The sequence below is a fragment of the Strongylocentrotus purpuratus genome, unplaced genomic scaffold (genome assembly GCF_000002235.5).
Source record: "Strongylocentrotus purpuratus isolate Spur 01 unplaced genomic scaffold, Spur_5.0 spur5_scaffold_7, whole genome shotgun sequence".
NCBI lineage: Eukaryota > Metazoa > Echinodermata > Echinoidea > Camarodonta > Strongylocentrotidae > Strongylocentrotus > Strongylocentrotus purpuratus.
In genome coordinates this window covers 36,448,179-36,473,608 of record NW_022145613.1, presented here as the reverse complement: position 1 = coordinate 36,473,608, position 25,430 = coordinate 36,448,179, and the positions used below count along the sequence as shown (strand labels likewise).

Genomic DNA, 25,430 nt, shown 5'->3' with positions numbered 1-25,430 from the left:
ACCCCCCCCCCCCCTGCGTACGCGCCTGGGTATACCATTCCACTTCATGTGTTCAAGACAAAATTTGTCCCCAGGGGAGTATTTCGGGGCCCCTTCTTTTTATCCTTACACTGAATGATTTGGTAAAATCCGTTGAAAAATGTTTTGTTTCCTATACGCAGATGATACGTGTATCATTTTGCATCAAAAGAGTCAGCAGAGTAAGAAACAAGTATAAACAGAGATTTAAAGTTGATTTCTTGATGTTTTTCAAATAATGAATTGCTGATCAATCTCGATAAATGTCAATTCATGTTACTAGGCTCTAAAGCAAAACTCCGGTTATTTGAAAATGTAAAAATCACAATTCAAAATTCTCAATTACAGAGAGTAACACATTGTAAATAATCTTGGTGTGACAATAGATAGTTGTCTAACATGATCAATTCCCTAAATTGATAATGTTAGGAAAAAGGTTTAAAAAACATTATACTCTTTAAAGCGCATCAGATTTTATTTACCGAGAAATACTGCTCTCCTTTTGTATTAATTGTTAATTCAACCAATCTTTGACTATTGTTGTATATGGAAGCCAGCTAAATCGTCTCCAAGTTCTACAAAATAGAGCGTTAAGGTCCGTTTTAGAGGTAAATAATCGTTTCAATAGAGCCACTTTGTATAACACGCTAAATGTCGATCAACTCGACGAAAGATGGAATAAGCAGTCAATTTACTTCAAATTAGTTAATAACATAGCCCCACCCTCACTATATGCTCACGGATCCATCTTAAACCACACAACTACCTATTACGCAATATCGACTGCCAAATTCAACTGCCACGACCACATACAAATTACCTCAGAAAGAGACCTCTCTATATTCAGCCTCAAAACTTTTCAATAACCTACCGGCAAACATCCGATTAAAAAATAGCCTGGCAACATTCGCACGTCTTATATCCCTCTCTTGAATAATACACCCCTCCATCATTTCTGTTATCCAAGTAATTTTTAATTCATTTTGTTTGTTTTCATCTTATTACGTTGTTATGATAATTTTTGTGATTTCTTTTGTATAATAATTATGTATTCGTTTACTTATTTTGTTCAATTGTTGTTCACGGCCTTGCTGAAAAGCAGCTTCTAGCTGATAGCAGGCTTTTTAACCGTGATTAAATAAATAAAATACAAAATACAAAAATACAAATAAATGATGGGTAAACCTCAAGTAAGTGTGGGTAATTCCCCCTCGAATCTTGTGAAAATCTTGAGGAAAAAGTAATATCAATTAATTTACAGGTGCCATGCAAACTGAAAAGCCGCGGTGGGAAAAGTACTTGACAGCTAATGACATTGGGGAAGAATTAACATCCCGGTTTATCCTTTACTGCATGTGTCCCTTATTTCATTTTCTTCCACAATTGGGCCTAACGCACCGAGGCCAGGGGGAGGGGGGTGGGGGGCGGGGGCGGCGCCTGAGAGGGGGTATCCTCTCCAGGCTCTCACACCCATCCCTAGATGTTGGGCTTAATCGACATGTAGAGCAATCGTGAATGGGTATTGTCTAATCCATGTCACATATTTATATTTATATATAAAGGCCTATAGCTATATATAGGTATATGGAAAGAGAAAATAATCTCAACTTCCCTCAATATACCTCTGTCAAGCTTTGTGCATCCCCCTTGCCATTCAATGTTTTTCTTTTATTTAAAGGGCCTGACATTTAGATGAAGCCAATGTGTTGTGGGGGCAAATTTATCCCCGGACACCCCCCCCCCCCCCTCCTCCCCCTCTCCCCCACCACCACCACCACCATGCAAAATAATGTTCGAGAAAATAATTTACTACACCGCCTGGACTCTAGACTAACTTCTGGACCTTTTAGTTTTTTGCCGGTAAAATTTTGCACCAACTCACAAAAATGCTCCTCAAAACAGGTGAGCTAAGGATTAAATTTGCTTTCAATTATTCAAAATATATTATGTGTTCTGTTAAGGTAATTCATGTACTTATCAGATCTATCAGCAAACGTCGACGAAAGAGATCATGCTTTACTCATTTTTTAAATATTGGTCCCATTCATAGCTATTGCTGTAGTGTAAAATGGGTTAATCAGATCTCGAAACAATTCAATTATTTTAACGTCCAGCACCACGGTGAAGTCTCCTCTGTCACTGTCATTGCCATTGCAGACCTACTCCTGATCCTGTCTCCTATATATATATATATATATATATATATATATATATATATATATATATATATATATATATATATATATATATATTTTTTAATACTGTCTTCTCTCTTTATTCAATCCCTCTTAAAAATGTTAATTGTTATCTCATTCTCGCTCCCTCCCCTGCCCCATCTCTCCCCCTCCCCATCGATCTCTCCCCCGCCCCATCTCTCCCCGGCCCCATCTCTCCCCCGCCCCATCTCTCCCCCGCCCCATCTCTCCCCTGCCCCATCTCTCCCCTGCCCCATCTCTCCCCCCGCCCCCTCTCTTTCTCCCCCCGCCCCTCTCTCTCTCCCCCGCCCCCTCTCTCTCCCCCGCCCCCTCTCTCTCCCCCGCCCCCTCTCTCTCCCCCGCCCCCTCTCTCTCCCCCACCCCCTCTCTCTCCCCACCCCTCTCTCCCGCCCTCTCTCCACCGCTCCCTCCCCCCACCCCCTCTCTCTATTTTCTCCAACAGGAATGTCAGTATGTCTCACTGCAAGACACTTCCAATTAACAAGCATGATGAGGCTGATGACTACAGCTGCTGCTACAAGCAGCAAGGCAAATCTGGCAAAGCTGAGAAGGAAAACTGGATTTAGTTTTGTAAACTGCAGGAAGGCCCTTGAGAAATTCAGTAATGATGTTGATCAGGTACTGCTATGGTCAAATTAAAAATATTATTGAGGACGTCACTCAATGATTTTAAAGCAAAATATTTTAATTAGATAATATAAAATATCTTCTGGTTTGTTATAAAAGATATGAGCTCAACCATCAGATTGAATATGTTAACCATTTCCTTTGTCAATTAGAATAAGATGCATTTTTCCAAGTATGATCATTTATTGATATATTGTGCAGTCACATGTGCTTCTTCTCAATGGATCTGATTACCAAAGGTAACAAGGCAACCTCCTTGAAAGAATTAAATAATGTCTGTTTAGAATACCCAGGTTGTTAATATCATGTTTAATGATATGACTTACCCTTCTGGCTATAAGCAAACAATATATGCCTAAAAAACATATGAATAAACAGACCCCCATCAAGTCATGGAAATGAAAATTTTGAAATGAATATAGTACTAAATGAATACCAGTAATTCTCATATGAAAGCACATAGAATATAAATAACACATGTATCAATATGAACTTATGCTATTTTTATTGTTGTTTTTTTTTCTCTCTCTAGGCAGAAGTTTGGTTGAGAGAACAGGCCCAGAAAGAAGGTTGGAGTAAGGCTACCAAACTACAGGGAAGAGTTACAGCTCAGGGTCTCATTGGGGTCATGTGTCAGACTAATTCTGCTATTATGGTAGAGGTAAGTTCATAGGTCATGAAATTCAATACTATATTTGTATGAATTGTTCTAGAAAGGATGTAGGGAAAGGAAGATCATCACCATTCATCATTTTAATTCATCACAACTATTTCCCAATATCTAGCAAAAGTAAGATAATTAGTGAAAGGAAAAGAGCTCAAATTAAATTTAATATAATTGGTCATTACAGTTTCATATGTTCATACTTTCTTTCTTGCTTTCTTGCTTTCATTTCCTTGTTTTCTCTGTGTTGTCACCCATCGGTTCTGTCTGCATTCTCTCTCTCTCTCTCTCTCTCTCTCTCTCTCTCTCTCTCTCTCTCTCTCTCTCTCTCTTTCTCCCTCTCCTTCCCACTCCTTCCCTCCCTCCCCCCCTCTCTCTCACCCCTCTCTCTCACCCCTCTCTCTCTATCTCTCTTGATCTGAGCCAACCTTACTTGTTTCATTTCCCTCTTCACCCATCTTCCATTAGTCTATTTTATTACTTTAACAACAAATTTCAACAGCCTTGAGCTATCTTTGCATCAGACCCATCATATTTTAAAAGATAATCTTAAGATTACCATGATTTTCTTCTTTGATTGATGTGTGAATATGGAAATAGACTTTAGACAACATATCAAGTGTTGTTTTTTTTTAATTCTTTTTTGCAGGTGAATTGTGAAACTGATTTTGTGGCACGGAATGCTAAATTCCAGAATCTTGTCAGCCATGTAGCATCTGCTGCCCTCTTCAGTAAAAAAGGCCAACATGAAGATCAGAACATTTTAAAGGTGAGGGGTTGCTCACATTATACAATAAACTAATGAATCTATACAGTAAAGTGATAAATGTATACAATAAACTGATAAAGTAATAAATGTATACAAAAAAGTAATAAATGTATAAAATAGACTGGAAGCTCGACTGCTGTCTCAGCATTCTTCCGGTATTTGCGGTAAAGGTGATAAAGCAATAAATGTATACAATAAAGTTAGAAAGATACATGCAAATCAATTGAAGTGATTGAAGGGAAACAGTAGATACAAAGTATTTTAATGCTCTGTTTTCCCATTGGATATTGGGTTAAGAAAAATGATTTATAAACAGACACAGAAAAAGAATGGATAAGGATCCATTCAATAGTCTATGTGTCTTTAACTATATATACCGGTATATATATTTATTATTTTTCTTTTCTTTTTTCTAAATGATTTTGATTACAGGAGACTCTATATAAATATATATATATTTTTTTTTTAAACATATGGAGAAAAGCTGGGTTTTTTTTTGTATTGTAAATACAAACCTCAGCTGGTTTGTTGCAGACTGTCAAGAGAGACCCCAGGCTGATTTATCGATAGAAGTAAAAAAAAAAAAGATGAAATTGAGATTCTAGTAGTGGTTAGTTAGTAGATAAACGATACGTTTGTACTTTGGATGCAATGTCACAGGTTTTTGCAATCACGGCATGTAATTTGTATTCAACTTGTTGATAATGTTTTAATATTATTTTCTTTTGTTTCATCCACTATTTCTCAAAGCTTCCTCTGTCTGCTGAGGATCTGAAGTCATCCGTTGGTGATGATGGTAAAACAATGGAAGACCTGGCAGCTCTGACGATAGGTCAGGCTGGTGAGAACATGTCCATCAGGAGAGGACTATACCTTGAAGCACCTCAAGAGTTCTTTATTGGTAAGCCGATCCCCACAATCACATACACAGAGCTGCCAACCATTCTTTTTTTTTTCCTCCAAATTACGGTATTACGTTTTTTCTTCATAAAATACGTTTTTTAATAATTTTTTTTTTTTTTTTTTACATACTGCACGTCAAACAACTGCCCTAAAATGGTGATTTGATCACAAATTCAATAGAAAACTAATTTTAAAACATACTCAAAGAGAAAAATATTCTCCAAAAAAATGAAATGCAGATAATACCAAAATAACCACCAAAAAAATTACCTGCTTGTATGGAAAACACAGCATGATGAATGAACATGTCTGCATTGGAAGTGTGTCGCGCGTAGTTGTAAGTTTTGTTTTTATGAATTCCTTTTTTTTTGCTTGAAATTCCTTTTTTTTTGCCATCATGATTCCTTTTTTTGTTCGCACAAGGTTGGCAGCTCTGCAAACATCATCTTGTGGGACTGCCAAAAATGACAAGAACTGGAAAGATTGAAAATCTTAATTAGATGTATGTTCATCTGAAACAGTATTTATGTCTTGTTAAAGGAAATTCTGGAACAGAATGCAGGCAGACCAGATACTATCCCGATTTCAGTATCATATTTTTAATTTTGTTTGTTATTTCATAGGTTCCTACGTTCATTCAGCCCTTCAAAAATCCAAGGAAGAAAACCAGAGCAAGTGTACTATGGGTAAATATGCCGCCCTCGTTGTCTTCAAGAAGCTAGGAGAAACAACAACGAATTTCCGCCCAGAGGTGCTAGGTAGGAGGCTATCACAGCATGTGGTGGGGATGAATCCACTTAGAATAGGGGTGTACTCGCCACCAGACCCTGAGGGTGAGTGTATTAAAGTAGATTTGATCCAGGAGTATTAAAATGCAGTTGTAGATGATGAGTTTGAGGGGTCTTGGTAATGGTAGATAACTTAAGATAATAGAGAGTCGGCAGACTGATTTGTTATGGTAGACATATTATTTATTCAACTATGACGGATATCGCATATCATAACAGCGCCTACATAAATATTTGAGAGTTACAAATATCCAGTGCAACTTACAATTCTTTTATTTGAAAAAGAATGACAGAAAATGTTCTTATATTGATATTCCACTGGAAATAATAATGATTAGGCGATTCCAAAGATATTTTATATTAAAATTCCAACAAAATTTTGATCTACTAGCTGAGCCGATCTCCCTATTGAAGTATTCAAGAGTTCAGTCTGAGGTAGTGCTCATAGTTCATTTATTAGAAATCCCTCAGATAGGACTGAAAATTATTTGACTCTTGGATGGCCCCTATCTCAATAAGAAAAATTTGGTTTCGCTACTTTTCAAGAGTAAAGTAAAAAATCTCATGAATTAAATGTGATGTTAAATGTATTTCTCATCTTTCCTTTGAAATGAATCCTTCTAGATCTGAAGTCACAGGAGATGGCTCAACCACCACAATCTGACCAATCTGAATCTGACCCATCTGATGAACATGCCTCCGTGCCATCGTCTACGGAAACCGAGACAGATGAGATGGTGAATCAGGAATACTTATTGGATCCAAGTCTCACAGTTGGAGAACTATTGCTTCAAGAAAATGTGGAGGTCGTGGACTTTGCTAGGTTTGAATGCGGTGAATCCACAGGAGACAGCTGAGGATTGATCAAGGATAAGATTCAATAGTTTTAATCCCCTAGCACTGTTGAAAGTGTAAAGCATTGATATATTAATCAAGAGCTTGACCTAAGATTCAAAGAATCTTTTATTTGAAGGCTGTGACTGGTGGACTTTCATGGTCCAAAAAATAAATGAAGTAATATATGAATTGTTCTAACATATGGAGATTTCAAATCAATTGAACTTTATCTGACAGGAATGTCTTCTTCTATTCATGTTATCTTGAATACAATAATATACTATGCAAAGTGTCGATGGTCGTACCTATCAGTGACAGTTTGGCCTTCGCTGTAGAACTTTAAGTTCTTGAGATTCGTTGTCTGAAAATTACATTCAAAGACAAGTAAACAATTAAACACATGTTTTCATAGTATTGTCCGGCATAAACTGTTTTCCTAATTATTGTTTCCCCATGACCTTTTGACATACAGACTTTGATTGGCTCTTCTGTAGTAATATGACCCATGTGTTAGTACGCTGTCCATAATTATGTTGGGTGACAAATTTATCTTTCTGTCCTACTTTGTATATATGTTATGTACAAACCCACGCAACCAATATACTTCTTCATGAATTGTTTTCTAATTATGGGTTTATGAAAAAGATGCTATGCTGTTAGCACTACATGGCGATCGTGACAGAAATCTAAATTTCACCCCGTCTCTCCCCCCCCCCCCCTTTCTTTCCCCAAATTGTATTGATGGCAGAATTTATTTACCTAGTATAAAATTATGGGAAGTGGAATGTTAGTTCATAAAAATTGATACTTTCAATGATTTGCAACGTTTATTCAATGAACTGTTGAGAAGACATATCTCAATACTTGTCACTAACTAATCATGATTATGTACAAATCTTATGAAATTCGTTCAAAATCTGAGTGAAGGGCATACGGTACTGACACATGTAAAGTTAATGCTGTTTAGTCATAGAGCAAACTATGTTTTTTATTTCTATTTGCTCTCTCTCAATTTATTTCTGCAATCCGTGATTATTTGCACTATAGGATTCTTGATAATGTAGTGAAGCTGATTTTCAACAAAGTGCTATTTTTGTATCATTTTTCCATATTTATATACTGGAATTGGTTCATTATAGTGAAGCCATAATATTATGAAGTCCTGGAAAAACCCATTTACATGTTTAGTAAGATTTTCTTGATTTTACATGTAGTCAATAAATAGCATGCCTAAGCCTGTGAAAGGTATTCTCCTCAAGGATGTAAGTTAGGTCGCTAAACAAGATATAAATTATGTTTTCCCTCGATATATATATATATATATATATATATATATATTTTTTTTTTTTTTATTTTATTTTTTTTTGGGGGGGGGGGGTGTATTTCCTATTCATTTTTATTGACATGGTTGCAACCAAATATTATATTACCTTTATATTACCTGCTATATACAGTCTACATCTGAAACTGTTTGTTCTGCAAAGGTTGTCCCTTGGACTTGTACGTGTGTGTCTGTGTTTGCGAATTATGAATTTGAGCTCATGAAGGAGTCTAGTTTAAAACTAAGTTCATTAGTTCAATATTCACTATCATGCTTCTCTCCATGAACTGAATTCTAATTAAGTGGTTGACCCTGTCACAGAAATATTGAAACAAATGTTTTAATTCCAGGAGCCTAACCAACACATTTTGGTCAACTAATACAATGTAAAATAAAGAAAAAACAGATAATCGAAAAAATCTTTCTTGTTGTGTCATAACTATTTTATTTGACTCTGTATTTCATGCATTGTTTTGTTTCAATTTTCACACCAAGAAAGATTAAATAATGAAACAACATTTGGGGTGTTTAGTCATGCACATTACTTCAAATTCCTGAATACCTTTATGAGTTGCCATGATACACACATGAACTATACTTTTGTTATTCCAATTATTTGCAATATATCCCAACAGAAAAGTATAAAATTGGTCATCTACACAAATGCACATAATAAATTGGACATATTACTGATCTCACAATAACAAATTACCAAAATATTGAAAATAATTATAAAAATCAAGGTTTTTTAATATTCGATGCATGATTTTGATACACAATCTTATTTCTGTATTCATTTCATTCCTCAGTTGAACTTTAATGTTATTTTCTGTAAAATGATTAATGAAATGTCCAATGGAAGGTATCCTACTAAAAGGGGAAAACATTCATGCTTATTCCTTGTTATGATATTAGTATTTCATGTACATATTTCTCATAAAACATCAAGATTCTATTATATACACACTTTCCATAATTTTGCAAAATAATAGCATTTAAAATCAAACTTGAAATTTCTGATACAGTTCAAACTACAGACACTTGAATCACAGCGAAACAGAATCTCCTTGGCTAAATTAATTGAGGATAAAACTTCGTACAATCGCCATAGAACATCTAAACAGTACATGAAATAGGCATTGTGATAATGAGTTCTTGTTAGAATATTTGAATTCTTCATAATTACCTGAAACGTACATTCACTTATATGAGGTAAAAATTCTAGTCACGATTCAATAATGCCGTATTAATGTCAATAATATTCAATGCTACAGCAGCAAGACAAAATTCTCTTGGCTGTCTTATAAGTATGTTTATAAATGCGTTTGAATGATGCTTCAAATACATATCATTTGGTTTACACGACAGTGAAAACATGAGGTTTTATATTCTGCAATTTGAAATCAATCCACATGATTTAAAGGACAAATTGTAATTTAGACAAACTTACAGTACAATGCAAGTGAAGAGAATGAAATTAAGAGCTAAGTAACATACATTAAAGTACAATATCTTGTAATTGCCACAGTTTTATAAAAGATTCAAATTACAATTCAAATAAACTTGATTAAATCGACCTACACGATTCACTCCATTGCTACAGCTGTAGATTACATCCACTGTTGCAGTTCAACTGCTCAAGTACTACATTCACTCTGAAAAGGTGATCTTGATTACTAAAGTGCATGTATGTGAATGAACAGTCTTCATATCAATATCTTGTTCAGATTTTTATATCTGTTTGAGCAAGACCAAACCTTCGTGCGAGGGTGGAAGCATCATGCTAACAAAATATTGTGCAATACTTTACCATAAAAAACAACTATGTAAATGATATGTTAAGCTTATCTCTAACAATGATCAAAGGGTACATTTAAATCCATAAATATTAAAGATGTGTTCCAATATTTGAATATCAATTCATCAGATAATGGGGTTATTTCCACACTCAGAATATGTCTCATTGAATGGATTACTGTTTTGATGATTAAGCAATTCATACCAAAACTCACACAATAAATATAAAAACAAACACATAAATGTATAAAAAAATTGTAAGCCGAACCAAACAGATATTAAAAACACATGCAGCTGCTTCTTTTGAACACAAATTCATTTCATCTTATTTCTCAACAATTTTAGGGTAAAATTAATCCCATTTTAATGACAATTGATAGCAAAAGGCTGTTAAGAAGGTACTCACTATTTCTTCATTAAATTGAACAACATGGAGCTTTCAAAGCACAATGATACAGCTCAATATTTTCCTTCCTTCCAAGTATTTTATAAACACTTAATTCCTTAACAATTTCGGGAATGCATGATATTGGTAACTATATTTGCTTCACTTACTTCATCTCTTTCTTCCTATCATTTCATTGGTATCATTTTTTTCTTCAATGTTGATATCATTAGATGAAATACAAATTAGTACAACACATACATGGTGCATACAGACTGATAGTGTTTGCAATTTGATTACATCTTTCACACACTTTATCCTAGTTGTGTTGCAGTAAACCCTTTATATCTTTTCATGATGACGTCAAGCATATTGTGTGTCACGTTTCTCTATATCTTAACACACAAAACTCAGTGAATACGAGCAGGACCTTTGTTGTGTAACAGCAGCTATATCTGATCGAACCTTAATTTCAGTATTAATTCTATTATAAAATAATCCTTGAGTTGGACTACAGAATAGGAAGAAATATTATACCTACACAGGCGCGTACACAGGGGGGGTGTTTGGGGGGTTAAACCCCCCCCCTTTGGTAATTTTTTGTGTGTAAACCCCCCCCCCCTAAATTTCTCTAAAACCCCCCCCCCCCCCCCCCCCCCCCCCTTTTGGATTTTTTTTTTTCTTTTTTCTTTTTTTTTTATTAAAAAAAAAAAAAAAAAAAAAAACCCATGGTTGACCTAAACAAGCTGACCTTACCCCCCCCCCCCAACGGAGCAAACTGTCAAATTTTCAAATTTCGAGACCAAAAAAAAAAAAATGTGTCCTCTTACCCCCCCCCCCCCCGCTTATTCAGCGGTCGGCTGAGTCGTTGCGATTTTTTTGGACCAAAAAAAAAAAAAAAAGTGACCTCTTACCCCCCCCCCCCCGCTTATTCAGCGGCTGGCTGAGTCGTTGCGAAATTTTCGGCCCGATTTATAAATGTTAAAACCCCCCGTTGAAAAAATCCTGCGTACGCGCCTGTACCTACATATACATGTATGTGTAGGTATAAAATACTCCACAGATCAATTGCTTCTAGGAAAACTACAAATTTTAAATGCTTGAATCTCTACAGACTTTCACAAGTGGTCCAGATTCGCAAAGTTTCTGGCCATGAAAATTGGCTATCGTTAACAAATTGCCAATTTTTTTTTTTTTTTAGAGTATGATACAGAACATTGAAGATAACCTTTCTGATACATCAACTATATAACTCAGGAACATTCCATTGACATTTTAATAAATTTGTATGTCAATACATCTTCCGTATGATACAAAATCTAACAATAATTGTGTACTTTCCTACTTACATGTAAAATCATTTGTACTAACAAGTACTGGGGTATATCGTTCAAGCCGTGAATCTGAAAGTTTTTACTAGTACATAGCAGATCAAAAGACACAAACTCAAGAAAACTGCATTTGTTCTGCTTAAATACACTTTGAAGTTTCAACACAAACTAGATAAATCTTTTAAACACACAAAATCAAGGAATACCAACTATTTTCACACATAGCAAGGAAATATATCTTTACATGTACATGTATAAGCAAACACACGCAGCATAGCAATGAAAAATTCATATAATTACCTTTCATACTTTTCAATTCTTGTATTTGTTCCTTCATTTGATTCAAGAGGCTAATAAATATTTCTGTTGCATTGCTGATTTGCTATGTATGTGAAAACTACTAGATGAGTGACAAGGTAAACCATATGGTGCAAATTTCAGAGCTTTTATGAACCTGCACATAGTGCATATGTGCTAAATACATGTAAACAGTTGCCATATGATCAGGCAAATCACTGTAAGCTAGAAGTATAAACTGGTATGCCCACATTACATGTTTATTTCAACACATTGAATCTAGTCTCCACATCATTGATTTGTAGATTAATATGAGGAGCAAACAGTATTTGAATACACACTTTACTTATATTTGGGCTCACTGAATGTGAATTAGGTCAGAAGATCACTCTAAACTAGGCAAACATGCACACAGCAACCTGATCAAACCGTCCAATTTGGTTCACGTTGAAGATAAGTTACTTTAGTAATCTACTGAATAAGAGTAACTGTACTCCGCAAACATAAATTACCCCAAATCCAGTAAGGATTGTGTGCAATAAATTCATGTAAATACATCTTACCATATTCATGAAGGCGGTCTAAGTGAATCCTGGTTTGACTTGTGTGCCTAGCATCAAGTGTCAAGATCTTTATTCTGTACATCCATAAGAGTATGAATATGAAATGAATCCAACATGATATCATGATAATGGTAATCTTTTAGAATTGAGACATTGACACTTGGTGGTCCACAACTTACTCTGCCTGCTTAATCAAGATTTAAAACTGGATTAAAATCAGTCCCTTTGTATGAATCCAGGCTATCGTTTATTGAAACTTTTCAGCATTTGAATAACTACCAAGGAAACATGATCACTCTACGAACAATAATAGAAGAATATATTGAGACAGATAGATTGGAAGTGCTAGAAATCATGAACATGCCGATTTCATCTATAAAATACACATATACCTTACACTAAGAAAACGTAAATATTTCGCTCTGTAGTTTAAGAAATACATGATATTTCATCCGGAGATACTCAACGACATGGAAAGGTCACTTTGCCTTGTATCTGATGTCCCTTAGATTGACGATGTCCGTGCTTAGGATCCCCTTGATTTGTTCATAAGTCACCTCTTTGTCTTCATTCACTACGATGAAGGTTGAGTTGGAGGAGGTCTCGTCATTGACTGGATACAAAAAACAAATAACGGACATAAGTAAGTAGGAGGAGGAATGACTATCACTTCTGACAGACAGAAGGATAGGAAACAGAAAGATAACATTAACAGGTGATAGTGCATCAGACACATATACACTGTTAAAAATGACCAGATGGTGAAACAAATTATCACATGGTGCCACATTATCATGACCTACTATCTTACATTTCAAAGAGAATAAACCTTGAACAAGCTTGGACAAGGTTATGCAAGGACTCATAGTGGTAAATCAAGCAAATTCAAGGACACACCATGATAATTCTTTTTACGGTTACTTGAGAATGATATCAACTTATGCAAAATAAGCTATAAAGTGATCTATCTGGCATCCATATTTGACATGGGGAACTCCTACCTCTTCTATACCCATCCTCTATGTTCAGTCTACCAACACCTAACCAAAATAAGGAAGTCCTGGACACATGTCATGTTTTAAATGATACATGAAAATGACCTTTTTAAATCAAACAATGATTAAAACAATATCATTGCATGAATTGTATAGGTACTTAATTAAAAAGATTTAATATAATCCCATCCAATTTTATGGATGATTTACCTTTTTCATAAACAATTATTAATCCTATATATTTGCAGAAGGTGTATACTTCCTAAAAGTAGAATGGTTGAGCCTGAATTGCCTGCTTAGAATTGTAATTTCCTTAAAACATGATAATACTCACAATAAAAATTAGTGGTTGTTTTTAACATAAGAATATACATTTTCTGTCAAATCTATAATCAATTCTGAATAAAATGAAAGATTCAGTTTAAAACATCTAAGCAAGATAATTATAATGTGAATGACAAAGTAGGTTAGAAATAAACTATGTAAAAGTTAGTAAAAAAAAATAAAACATGAATAATTCGTTAAACCATTGTTTATTTGCTTCAATATTCTGTTTCCTATTCAAATTTTCAATAACTCAGTGGTTATCAAAGCTGAACTATAATAATAAATATTAAAAAGACTAAAGTTGAATGAAATACTGTACCACCACCCCCCCCCCCTCCCCCACCAACCCACAACACAAACAACACACACACACACACACACCTATCAATCTTAGTCTGACACAGATATTCTTTCTGCTGGGTTGTAATGTTATTTGAGAAGAACAAAAACAGTTTCACACATACACACACAATTTTCTTTTCCTTCTTGCCCCAAATTGATATTTCTAAAATTTGAATGAACTACGTAAAAAAATGCTATTTTGTTTAAAACTCCATCTACAAATTAGGTGTGATTTTATTTTGATAGGGTGCAGTGGATAATGATATACAGCATGCAGTGTGATCATTACACATAACATGTTTAAGTGGTTAGTTTAACAAAAAACATAGAAATCATGCCGAAGAAAGTAACAAGGATACCTTTTATGTTAAACGGTCTATAATGTACGGTGTTTGGTGCACTATCAATGTTGATTTCAAAAGTGAATGATTAAAACAAGAGTTTAAGGCCCCTCTGAAGTGTTGGGAGCCCTTAAAATTTGATGGCAAAATTTCACTTAAATTGTATCATAATGTGAAAGAGCATGTCTTTTAAGACACATTTCTGCAAGGATTTTCCGAAAAATTTGTCTAATACTGATGAAAGAATACAACATTTAGGTTTTCTGCATACAAAAAAAAAAAAATTATGTGTTCTTTTATCAATATATGTCTTCAAACGTTTTTTTTTTTTTTTGGAGGGGGGGGGGGGGGGAATCATTGCAAAAGAGTGTCTTAAATGACATCCTCTTTCACATTATGATAACATTTTTGGCGAATTTGGGGCTCCCAACACTTTAGAGGGGCTTTAAAACTTTCATTCAGTAAATCAACCCATTAAGTTGTTAATCGATGAGAAATCCAACTGTTTTAGTACAAAGTAATATGATTAGATATTCTATGCTATTAACAAACAATACTAAACAAAAGACATGATAACTCTAATGTTTAAAACATTAAAAAAATGAACAAATCAAATTTTCTTATCCTGCCTTGAGCCTGTTAATCTCATCATCTAATATTTGATTAAGTTGACTGTATGCCCTTTCAAATTCATCATTCATGATGAAATATGTACTTCCTTCACATGGCTCTTGCTTGTCAACTGTATGCATGTAAAATAAACCAAGTCACAATAGCATGTCAAGATAATATAGTCAACATCAAAAGCCTAACAGGGAGGTGACTTTAATCTGTTTATAATAAACAAAGAAATATTATATATATCCGCAACATTGATGTTTGATTACATCAGCCAGTGCCTCCCCCTCCCCTACTCTGGAATAAAACAAATACACCCCCCCCCCCCCCCGCCAATGGGCCATTTTCGTAATGTGACAAAAATTAATGCATACTGTAAGTCTGTGTGAAGTGTCTCAATACCAATTATTTCATTCACCTGATAGGAATAATAGTATTTCAATAGTCGAAATGCAAACTGCATATATAAGTGTTGCTAGGTAGGTCAAGCCATAATGTTTGTCCAACCTGGCAACAACTAATGTATGCAGTTTGGTTCTGTCTATTGAAATACTATTATTCTTATCAGGTGAATGAAATAATTTGTATTGAGGCACTTCAAAAAGACTTATGCATTAAATTTGGTTACATTACGAAAAAATGGCCTATTGTGGGTTTGTGCCCCTTCATATTTTAGACCGAAAATGCGCCTGAAATGTGAAACCTGTTTTTCCTTTTCATTCTTTCTTAATTTTGTCAGTATATTTTTCTCCTTCAAACCCCCCCCCCCCCCTCCAATAATCCTGGATCTGCATCTGGATTGAAAAGTACTGTACACTAGGTGGAGAGTGAGTCTCTTAAAACGATGCAAACACGTGCATCACATCATTATATGGCTTCACACATTAAAGGGAAAACAGCAAGAATGCACATGCTATGATGGAGATGGAATAAAGCATGATAAACACATCAAATCTATATATCATGAGGGATGGATGTAGCATTGTGTACAAAGGGAAACACATTACAGACATTCATGTAATATACAATGAAAGTGTGAATACGTTGAAAACCTTTCATCAAGATACATGAAATATAAGTACCAGTCCTGTCAATGAAATATTCAGATAAACCAGTTTCATTATCAATCTAACAATATTACATGCTGAGTTTCCGGTGGAGGTCTACTTTTTATCTGGTTGTTCCAGAAACGACCATATTAAATCTGCAATTTGCCACTTTAGTACAATCCATTCTATAAGCTGTTTTTTGCCTTTATTAACAAGTTTTTATTTTCACTCACTTTTTTGCAGAAAAAACCCTAACGACCTAGTCCTTGCCTGGTAATACTTAAACTGGTCCTCCCCTCCTCCCTACCCTCCCCCTCCCCCCCCCCCCCCCCCTCTCTCTCTCTCTCTCTCTCTCTCTCTCTATCTCTCTCTCTCTCTTTCCTCCCCTTTTTTCTTTTTCTCTTTCTCTTTCTCTTTCTCTCTCTCTCTCTGTCTGTCTGTATCAGATTATCTCTCTTTTAGCTTCCTATTTCCTGTCTATAATCAAGTCCAATGGAAAAGCCTCTTTGTATTAAAAAAAACCAGAATCTGTAGCATAACCTTTCAATTTCATGTTTATTTTTTTAATGTATTGTATTGTGCAAATTGATCTATATGTATATAAATATGTGAATATGTTAAAATGTACCATCATTGAAAATATGAACGATTGAAAGGGGGAAAATAAATGAATTGAATTGAAAATTGAATGTGGTTTCCATGTAAAACTTACTGTATTCCATTTCCTTTATTGCTGTTGTTAATCTCTTTTGAATGGCTTCTTCAGAATCTGTCTGTCGGCCTCGAAGTCTTTCCTCCTAAAATTGAAAAAAAGAGAGTGAAAAGAAAAAGAAATACTCAATTCAACCATCTTTAACATCAAACATCATGTGTTGTACTCCATAACACTTTGCGAAAACAGGAAAAGCAATGAGTGTTCCTGTGGGCAAAGTTTGATGGTGAGTTGAACATTGAAACAAATTCCTGAAAAATTACTCTCAATGTTTAATTTCTGGAAATTTGTTTACAAATTTTGTATATTGTGGCTAGTGATTTTTGTACCATTCAAGTTACATCTTTTGCTCTCTCTCTCTCTTCACTCCATCCCCTCCCCTCCCATCATCCCCTCTCTTCTCTCTCCATTCCCTGCCACTCCCCCTCACCCTCCTTCCCTCCCCCTCCTCCCTTTCCCTCTCTTTCCCTCCCTTTCTTTTCTCCCCCCTTCACACTTTCTCTTTCTTCTTCTTCCTCCCTCTCTCCCTCTCTTGTTTCTCCTTTCTCAGATCTACTTCAATCCTGCATAGCTTTGATACAGGTATCCTTCTGCTTACCAAGACTGCAATGCTCGGTGGCTTGACAAAGATATAGATTGGTTTGAGGTCAGTCTTCTTGATGCTCATCACCCCTTGGACTTCAATATCTAGAATACAGATCCTTTGGGCTGCTAGCACATCCTGAACCGCCTTTTTACTATGCAACAAAAATAAACATTGAAATGTATAATATGTAGATGAATATGATCTATATTATACACTTGCAAAATATTAACAAAAATATATATATTTGAGGAAGAAAAAAAATTTGTATAAAGGATAAGTGACTTTGAGTCAACAAATAACAGCTTAGGGACACAAAGGATAGTCAGTAGAGGGGATTGTATGTATGGTCAAATACAGTGAAATACCACATGGACAACCATTATCATTGAATACATGCTTAAAGGTATTACAAAGTTTGGGTATGGGGATCATGAATTTGGTTCAAATTAACAATTTCGGAAGCATATGCGTTCCTACAATATTCATTGATCGTTGTCGTGGTTGAAATCGAGTCTAAAGTTATGAAATTATAAATAATAAACTCTTTATGTTGTATAGCTCCCTCTCAAGGCCAAATATTAATTTAGCTATGAAACAATGTTTCTTGACTAAAATCGACCGATTAGCTATTCCTGTTTGGAAATTATATATCACAACTACATATTCTGAGATTTTCATGGTCGCAGCTACCATTGTACGGCCATAGGCGCTATTTGAAATTTATCAAAATTTACCGAGAGCACCGGTAAATTTTTATATTAAATTTTTCTCGAAAACAGAAGTGTTTTAGGGGCTAATTTTTGTTGTGCTTATGAAACATCCACAGGGGCATCCAAATATAACAAAATTGTAAAGATTCACTATCCACCCAATTTTCAAAATTTCCCAAAAGCTTTGTATTACCTTTAAATGGTATAACAACATTGCATTCTTTAAAAATAAAAATAATAATCATAGTAAACATGATAGAGAAGACTAGTTCTAGTAGAGCATATATGTACATGAAGATTTCCTCTTACACAACAAGATATTTTATGCACACAAGAAACCAGAAACTTTAGACAAAATGGACAGTAATTAGATAAGGAATTCTTGTTCAAGCACCTCAAAAAGGTGCAGTTTGCAATTCAATACAGTGACAAGAACTCTACAGCAGTGCAAAATGCATAGACTGCAAGTATTGCTTGATATATCATAATCTAATAATACTTTCACTTCGACATATTACACTTCACTTCATTTTTATATTAATGCAGTCTACCTGAGAAGGAAATTCATAAAATGACAGCTAAAAAAGAGAATTGGTAGATTCAGAGAGAGATCCAGACCTAAATTGTATCAATCAACAATAGAAAAAAAGTTGAAAAACTAATCTAATTTACATGTACATCACACCCAAAGCATTGATGCACATGTCTGTTGCCATGGAGACTGTAATGGACCATAAATTAAGTTTCCCCTGAGACATGAAGAAAGAAATTAGATTTTCACAGTTGCACTTAGTGGGTAGTGCATTTGATACTTAGTGCATTTGATACCAGTACATGCAGATGTATCAATGGAATGTGTTATTTGATACAAAGTTAACAATGAGCTGTGTGAATTGCATTGGAAATAAAGAATAGCCTTACAAGCTACATCTATACCGGTAGTCACTCTGCTGTGTATCTTGTCTTTCCTTTTGATCATTTTCTATCTTGTGTATACTTTGCCCCCTCCCCCCTCCCCCAATGAAAAAGTTAACATACTGTAAATCTCATCAAGAACTCTTTTTCCATTTCTGTTATCAGTGCCCTTTAGAGTATCACTTTTCATCTCTGATATTCTGTAACATCCAAAATCTTACATCATTTTTGTTACCCAAGCGCTTCCACAAAAATAACCATTAAAGAAATTTCATCCAAACGTTTACAATGAAATTCCAACGGTTGTGCGACACTTGCTCCTGTGATAATTGCTCCGTAATAATTTCCTACACTAAACGAATCCTTAACCTGAACCCATCCCAAAACCTACCTTAAACCCAAACGCAGCCACAACACTAACCCTTTCCTGTTAATGAGATAATTGTGAAAATAAGAAAATCCTTTACCTGTTCTTTTTTCTAAGGTCACATTACAAGGCTTATTAAATGTCATCCCACTTAAAATCATATTATCAAATTATATGTACCAAATTTAGCAGTCCTCTTACATTTTTCTATGCATTTTAAGAGAATTGCAGAAAAGCCAGTTTAAATCACACACACAACACACACAAATCGTCTTACCTTGTACCATACAGGTTGCCTGAAAACTGAGCACTCTCTAGAAACTCCCCATCTGCAATGGCTTTTTCCATCTTTTCCCGAGTTGTATAATGATAATCTGACAAGGTATGAGAAAAGGAAACTATTTTTCAAAAGACTTTTCATGGAGAGAAATTGGAATGATACTACATGTAATTAGATGAAACACCCAAAGTATGATAATTGATTTAAAAAGCTTCAATGTTTGAGTGAAGCTGTGCAATGTTTGAACCAAAAATAACTCTTTGGATTTGATGCAGGTATGCAAAGCATGTCATATTACAGCTAGCATAAAGAAAGACAGAATACCCTATATAAGTAAAACTTACCTGTAATATACTTTCTGATTTAAGGATGGTAGTTGAATTGTGCTTTCATCTAATATGCTATAATATGTTTCTACTACCTCATTTGTTTTTATATCTTACTGCAGATTATTTTTAAACAAGATGTGCTTTTACAGTGCACATTTGAAGAAAGATTTATTTGTAATCAGTTTGATAAATGTAACAATATCGTTGTATTGCTAACTTTACCTTCAGGATCATGATTGCATATATATCATGCGAGAATTTGTCATTCAATACTATTTACAGCAGACATGATTTTCTGACTAAAATACTCTCACAGTCCTTAGTTCTGTGATTATTATTGTGGGCGTTATTTTGATATCATTATGAACAGTAATACCTTTTCACATTATATTGTGAGACTAGATCAAGGAAAAAATGCCTTTTTCAAAATCAACAAAATACTATATGAAAACATATCATTTGTTAATACCTAATACATGTACTTAAATACAATTTCAAAAGTTCAAGTAAATGTGCGATCTAAAAACATGTACATGTACATGAAGCTTCAATTTCTTAATAACAATCTAATCAATATTGCCCTACTACGTGCTATAACCCGATGGTCTTCACCTCTACATCCAAATTAGATTATTCAAGGTGGCTTCAACTGAATAAACAAAGTACAGCACCTACACAACACACTTCTCAGCTGTATAGCTGAATTAAATTACAGGCTGTATGGCAGACAATACAACAGTCAACACTCTGACAATGGTAACCAACGTTCAGCTCAACTACATGTATGCACTAAACCATGATTATGGACAATACAAGGAGTGTGCCCTTTCAAACACAGCACTCATGCAATACACAATGTAAATTAAGTGAATTTATTGTTTAATTACTTAACTTCTATATATGAATTGAATATTTCTGTTTTTTATACTTTCTAATTCTCCCACCCCACCCCATCCCTACATATGCATATAATGTATGGCTATTATCAAAGCAATGTAAGGTAGACTAGAGTTTAAATACATTTTTGTGAATAAGACTAGGGTGTTCCCTTCATTTAATCACACAAAAAGCATTATATTATATACAGTAGTACTGTCAAGTGATTACCGTTTGCTAATTAAAATTTCATTTTTTGTCAAAGATACATAATTAAGATAGGCCTATTTGATTTATTTCTTGACTGCATTACAAAAAGACTTTGGGAAAATGTTGACTTACCAACTCCATCCTGTTCCCCTGGCCTTGGATTCCTTGTAGTATCTACATGTAAACAATCAACAACAAAACAGAATAAATATACTGGAAGCGTGATTACAATGTGCTTACCATAATCAATGTACATTACGCACAATTCATCTATCTGTTGTTATCATATGTTTTTGTTTGCTTTGCTTTGCTTTAAATTTCTTTCAAAGTACTATCTGAAATGTTAAGGCTGTGGTGGAAATCTTTCTAATGAATATAACGACAGGAAGATAAATATGCCTCTTTTTTTTTAGTGGTATTACTTTTTTAATTAATACCAGTGAAAAATAAATGTCTGAATGGAAAATACACAGTATCAATACTGAAAGACATAAACTAGTAGCCACTAGTACTGACTTGATTCAAGCTTGTCTATACAGTTCATCAAACAGACAGAAAACAAAGCTGATTGTAAACTCTATAGTACAAATGGTATGAAGAACAGCTAATTTGAAGTAATTTACAATTGAAAATTTGAAACTGAATAGAGATTAACCTTGAATTGTTTACTTCCATTCTTCTAGCAAACTCAATAAATGATTTAATCATCATGGGTTTGATTTGAAACTTTGCCAATGCCTATTTGAATCCATGCCATTTTTGTCTTGTGTTATGTTTACTAAATTGTTAAAACTTAAATGGGAAGTCCATTCTGAAATTGACAACTCTGCGACATATATCTTTTGAGGTCCTCTTCCGCTTGCCATGTACAGATAATTCTATAAATTGTCAATTTCGTAGTTATGCAGAGGTTGCATAAAAGCAAAATTGCAATGATTATATCTAGAGTGTATGTATTACAGGAATTTTTTTCTTTCTCCCAGATACATGTACTTCAGAGTTGCAATTTTGTGTTTAATTGACTTTAAAAACTCATAACTTTCTTATTTTAAAGGGAAAGTCCACCCCCAAAAATAATTTTGTTTCGATAGAGGCAGAATAATAAGAAAATCAGGTGAGTGAAAGTTTGAGCAAATTCTGAATGAAATAAGAAAGTTATGAATTATTGAAGTTGTGATCAATCAAATACAAATTGGCAACTCTGTGACTTATTATACGAGCTCTCCTTCATTTGCTTTGTGCATAATATTCCATAAAATCATGTTTTCTTCGTTATTGATGACGGAATATATATTTGTTCCTTGCAGGGGGAGTATAGAAACATATTTGCAATTATTATATTTAGGGTGCATGTATGGTTGAAATTTTTCTTGAGGGAAAATGAAAATTTTAGATTTTTTTAGTACTGAGCAAATGGAAGTTGAGCTCGCATGATACGTCATAGAGTTGCCAATTTGTGTTTGATTGATCACAACTTCAAAAATCCTAACTTCCTTATTTTTAATCGGAATTTGCTCAAACTTTCACTGACTTGTTTCTCTCATTTTTCTACTCCTATTAAAACTAACTTAATTTCAGGGTGGACTTTCCCTTTAAATTAGATTCTGCTCAAACTTTTCTGCTCCTATCAAGACCAAAGTTATCAAGATGGGATTTCCCTTATAAGATTCTTCAGTACTTACGACTGACAGAGAAGCCAAATGTATCTTGGTGTTCATCCATGAGCTTCTTGATCAGTGTGCTCTTACCAGACCCTGAAGGCCCACAGAAAACACAGGGTCTTGGAATGTAGTCAGCCATCGTCGTCAGACCTAAAACAGATTCATCAAAAGTGATATTACATAATAACATGAGCAAATAATGCAATCAAGGATCACACTACATTTCAGGAATTCAGGTATTAAAGATAAACTTTAGTACTGGTAATGCGATTGCATTGTGAAAGAAAAGGTGTGAAAAGGATCAGAAACAGTTGATCACACTATGAACATGACAGACAATGAAAGCGGACAAAATATACAGTTCCTCAGGTAGACAAAGGAACATCCCTTCACTGCTATTATGTAAAAATGTGTAAAATAGGTGAATATGCATGTGACACCTGTTCTACACATTTTTAAATAATAGCAGTGAAGGGATGTCCCTTTGTCTACCTGAGGAACTGTATATTTTGTCCGCTTTCATTGTCTGTCATGTTCATAGTGTCATGTAGCATGTAAGTATTGGTGTGCACTGCAAGGTTCTGGAGTCATCAAAAATAAAATCATAATAAATTTGACCCAGTCTTGGTAAAGTAACAAGCACTGTACACACAGAAAGCTATATATGGGACAACACACATGGTGTCTGGGCTAGTACTACATTGTACCTTGATTTCCTTGTCTTCTATGCTCATTACTCAGCCAGTATACATTTTTTTTCCAAAATTGTTTGGCACATGTCATTTATTTGTAATCTTGAACATTCAGTGTAAGTTTCGTTTGATTCTGTGAGAATTAATTTTCTTGTTTTTACCGGAACTGGAGTTTATCTTTAATTGACAGTACCCTCATGGATGCCTACAAGGCTCAATCAATATGATGTAAATGTAACCGGTAGTCAAAAAATGGCCAAGGATCCATAAGCTAAGCACCCTGCAAATATACACAATGCAGCATGTACGCTGCGCAAAATTTCAGATCAGACCGAGTAACGTGAATATCATTGACGTTTTGCCCTAAAATTAATTCACATTCACATTTACAACGGTAAAATCTACACATGCATAGCTTGTGACCATTTTGATTTTGTTTAACAAATTATACATGGATGATTGATGGGCATTGACGTTTATCGGTCAGGATTTTTTTCTCCATAAATCAATTTTAGAGTGAAATGCAGAACCATGAAAAACATAAGAAAATATCCTACATATAATATATGTAAAACACTAAAATAGACGACTTGGCCTTTGGACACTAAGTGCGTAGCTGAATTTATGGTCCAATTCCAATACACATGTAATCGCAAGCAGTGAAAATTTCATACATTTGTCTCCACTCTGATTTGGAGATGAAATCTCTAATTTCTAAACATTACGATTGAATAAATGGACAGAGTAGTGACTTAGCTTAAGTTTAGGTGGCCTAAACTAAAGTAAATGTTATTGTTTTTTAAATTTGTTATTAAGTGCAGATCTAGAATAGTATCTCATTTGTTGTCAATTTAGCATGAAATATTTAGCATTAAATTATGAATAACTTAAAAGTCATGACATGATAAATGAAATCTTAATTTAACAAGTTGGCAAACAAACTTGTTCATCAAAATTCGAAGTCAATCAAACTTTCATTTTATTTTTAAAGGCAAAACACAATTATAAAAAGACGATGGCAAAAGGCAATCAATAAAATATATTTTCATCAAAATTGCTGACGAGAACTAACAGTAAATATACTAACAGTTACAGCGTTTCAAGTTCAGTAAACCTTTTCGAGAGAGACCCGAGGCCGAGTCGAGTCTCAGCCTAAAAAATAAAGCCTAAAGCTCAGGCGCGGCGACCGCGGACATCGCACACTGCACAGTTAAGTCCTGCCGCAACAATGAACACGAAAATCACTGTGCCAGGTTGCGGGAACTGCTCCGATAGAAAAGCTCAGCGTCCCGTTCTTCATCTAATCATCCGTGATCATGCAAGATCGAGGCACTCATTATTTCAACTGATCACAAAATATCATTTAACTGATTTTTTAACTTGCTAATTAACTCACCTCTCCGGAACATCTGTCCAGATAGATCAAGTAAATTCTTACTGATAATGCGGTCGTCTTTTCTGTTGGTATAGATCTACCACACTTGATTTAGTTGATTTATGGTTTGGTTTTAGTTGTTAGATGTCGACGACATTCGACTCACAAACGGCGAACAAGGGTGTGCAGTGCAGTGCAAGAGCGTATGCGATCTGTTCGGGGCGCGCAGAGCGGGCGTATATATGTACGAATGTACACACATTGCGCTCGCGCATGCAATCGCGCTTTGCGCTTATAGCTAGCCAGCTAGAACTAGCCGATCTAGAGCTTATTACACAACTTGTTCACAACAGCCCCCCCCCCCCCCCCGACTCTTCGATCATCATCATCCCCATCATCATCATCATCATCCCCATCATTCATGGTATTGGTGGTCTTCGTCATCATCGCATCATTATCACAATCATCTTCCTCCAATCGTCTTCAACCCACATCAGCAGCACCACCATCAGCATCATCATGACCACCA

The 25,430-nt window shown here is 34.8% G+C and overlaps 2 protein-coding genes across 3 annotated transcripts; one reads left to right on the top strand and one right to left on the bottom strand.

The window, feature by feature from the left end:
• Positions 1-1,822: 1,822 nt before the first annotated feature.
• On the top strand, positions 1,823-7,525 carry LOC578811 (elongation factor Ts, mitochondrial). The gene is made up of 7 exons (XM_030973907.1): positions 1,823-1,920; positions 2,677-2,852; positions 3,394-3,522; positions 4,175-4,294; positions 5,045-5,195; positions 5,821-6,030; positions 6,610-7,525. Exons 1-7 carry the CDS (start codon positions 1,905-1,907, stop codon positions 6,840-6,842), a joined length of 1,035 nt encoding a protein of 344 aa, XP_030829767.1. The 5' UTR covers positions 1,823-1,904; the 3' UTR covers positions 6,843-7,525.
• Positions 7,526-8,564: 1,039 nt separating this feature from the next.
• On the bottom strand, positions 8,565-25,116 carry LOC586667 (guanylate kinase). 2 transcript variants are annotated; one of them, XM_030973908.1, is made up of 9 exons: positions 24,923-25,116; positions 22,856-22,984; positions 21,306-21,347; positions 19,756-19,852; positions 17,499-17,637; positions 16,901-16,985; positions 15,151-15,263; positions 11,349-13,129; positions 8,565-10,862 (listed from the first exon to the last, which is right to left on the bottom strand). In XM_030973908.1, exons 1-8 carry the CDS (start codon positions 24,933-24,935, stop codon positions 13,091-13,093), a joined length of 657 nt encoding a protein of 218 aa, XP_030829768.1. In that variant the 5' UTR covers positions 24,936-25,116; the 3' UTR covers positions 8,565-10,862; positions 11,349-13,090. The 2 variants fall into 2 exon arrangements, with proteins under 2 accessions (XP_030829768.1, XP_030829769.1); XM_030973909.1 differs by lacking the exon at positions 15,151-15,263.
• Positions 25,117-25,430: the final 314 nt, after the last annotated feature.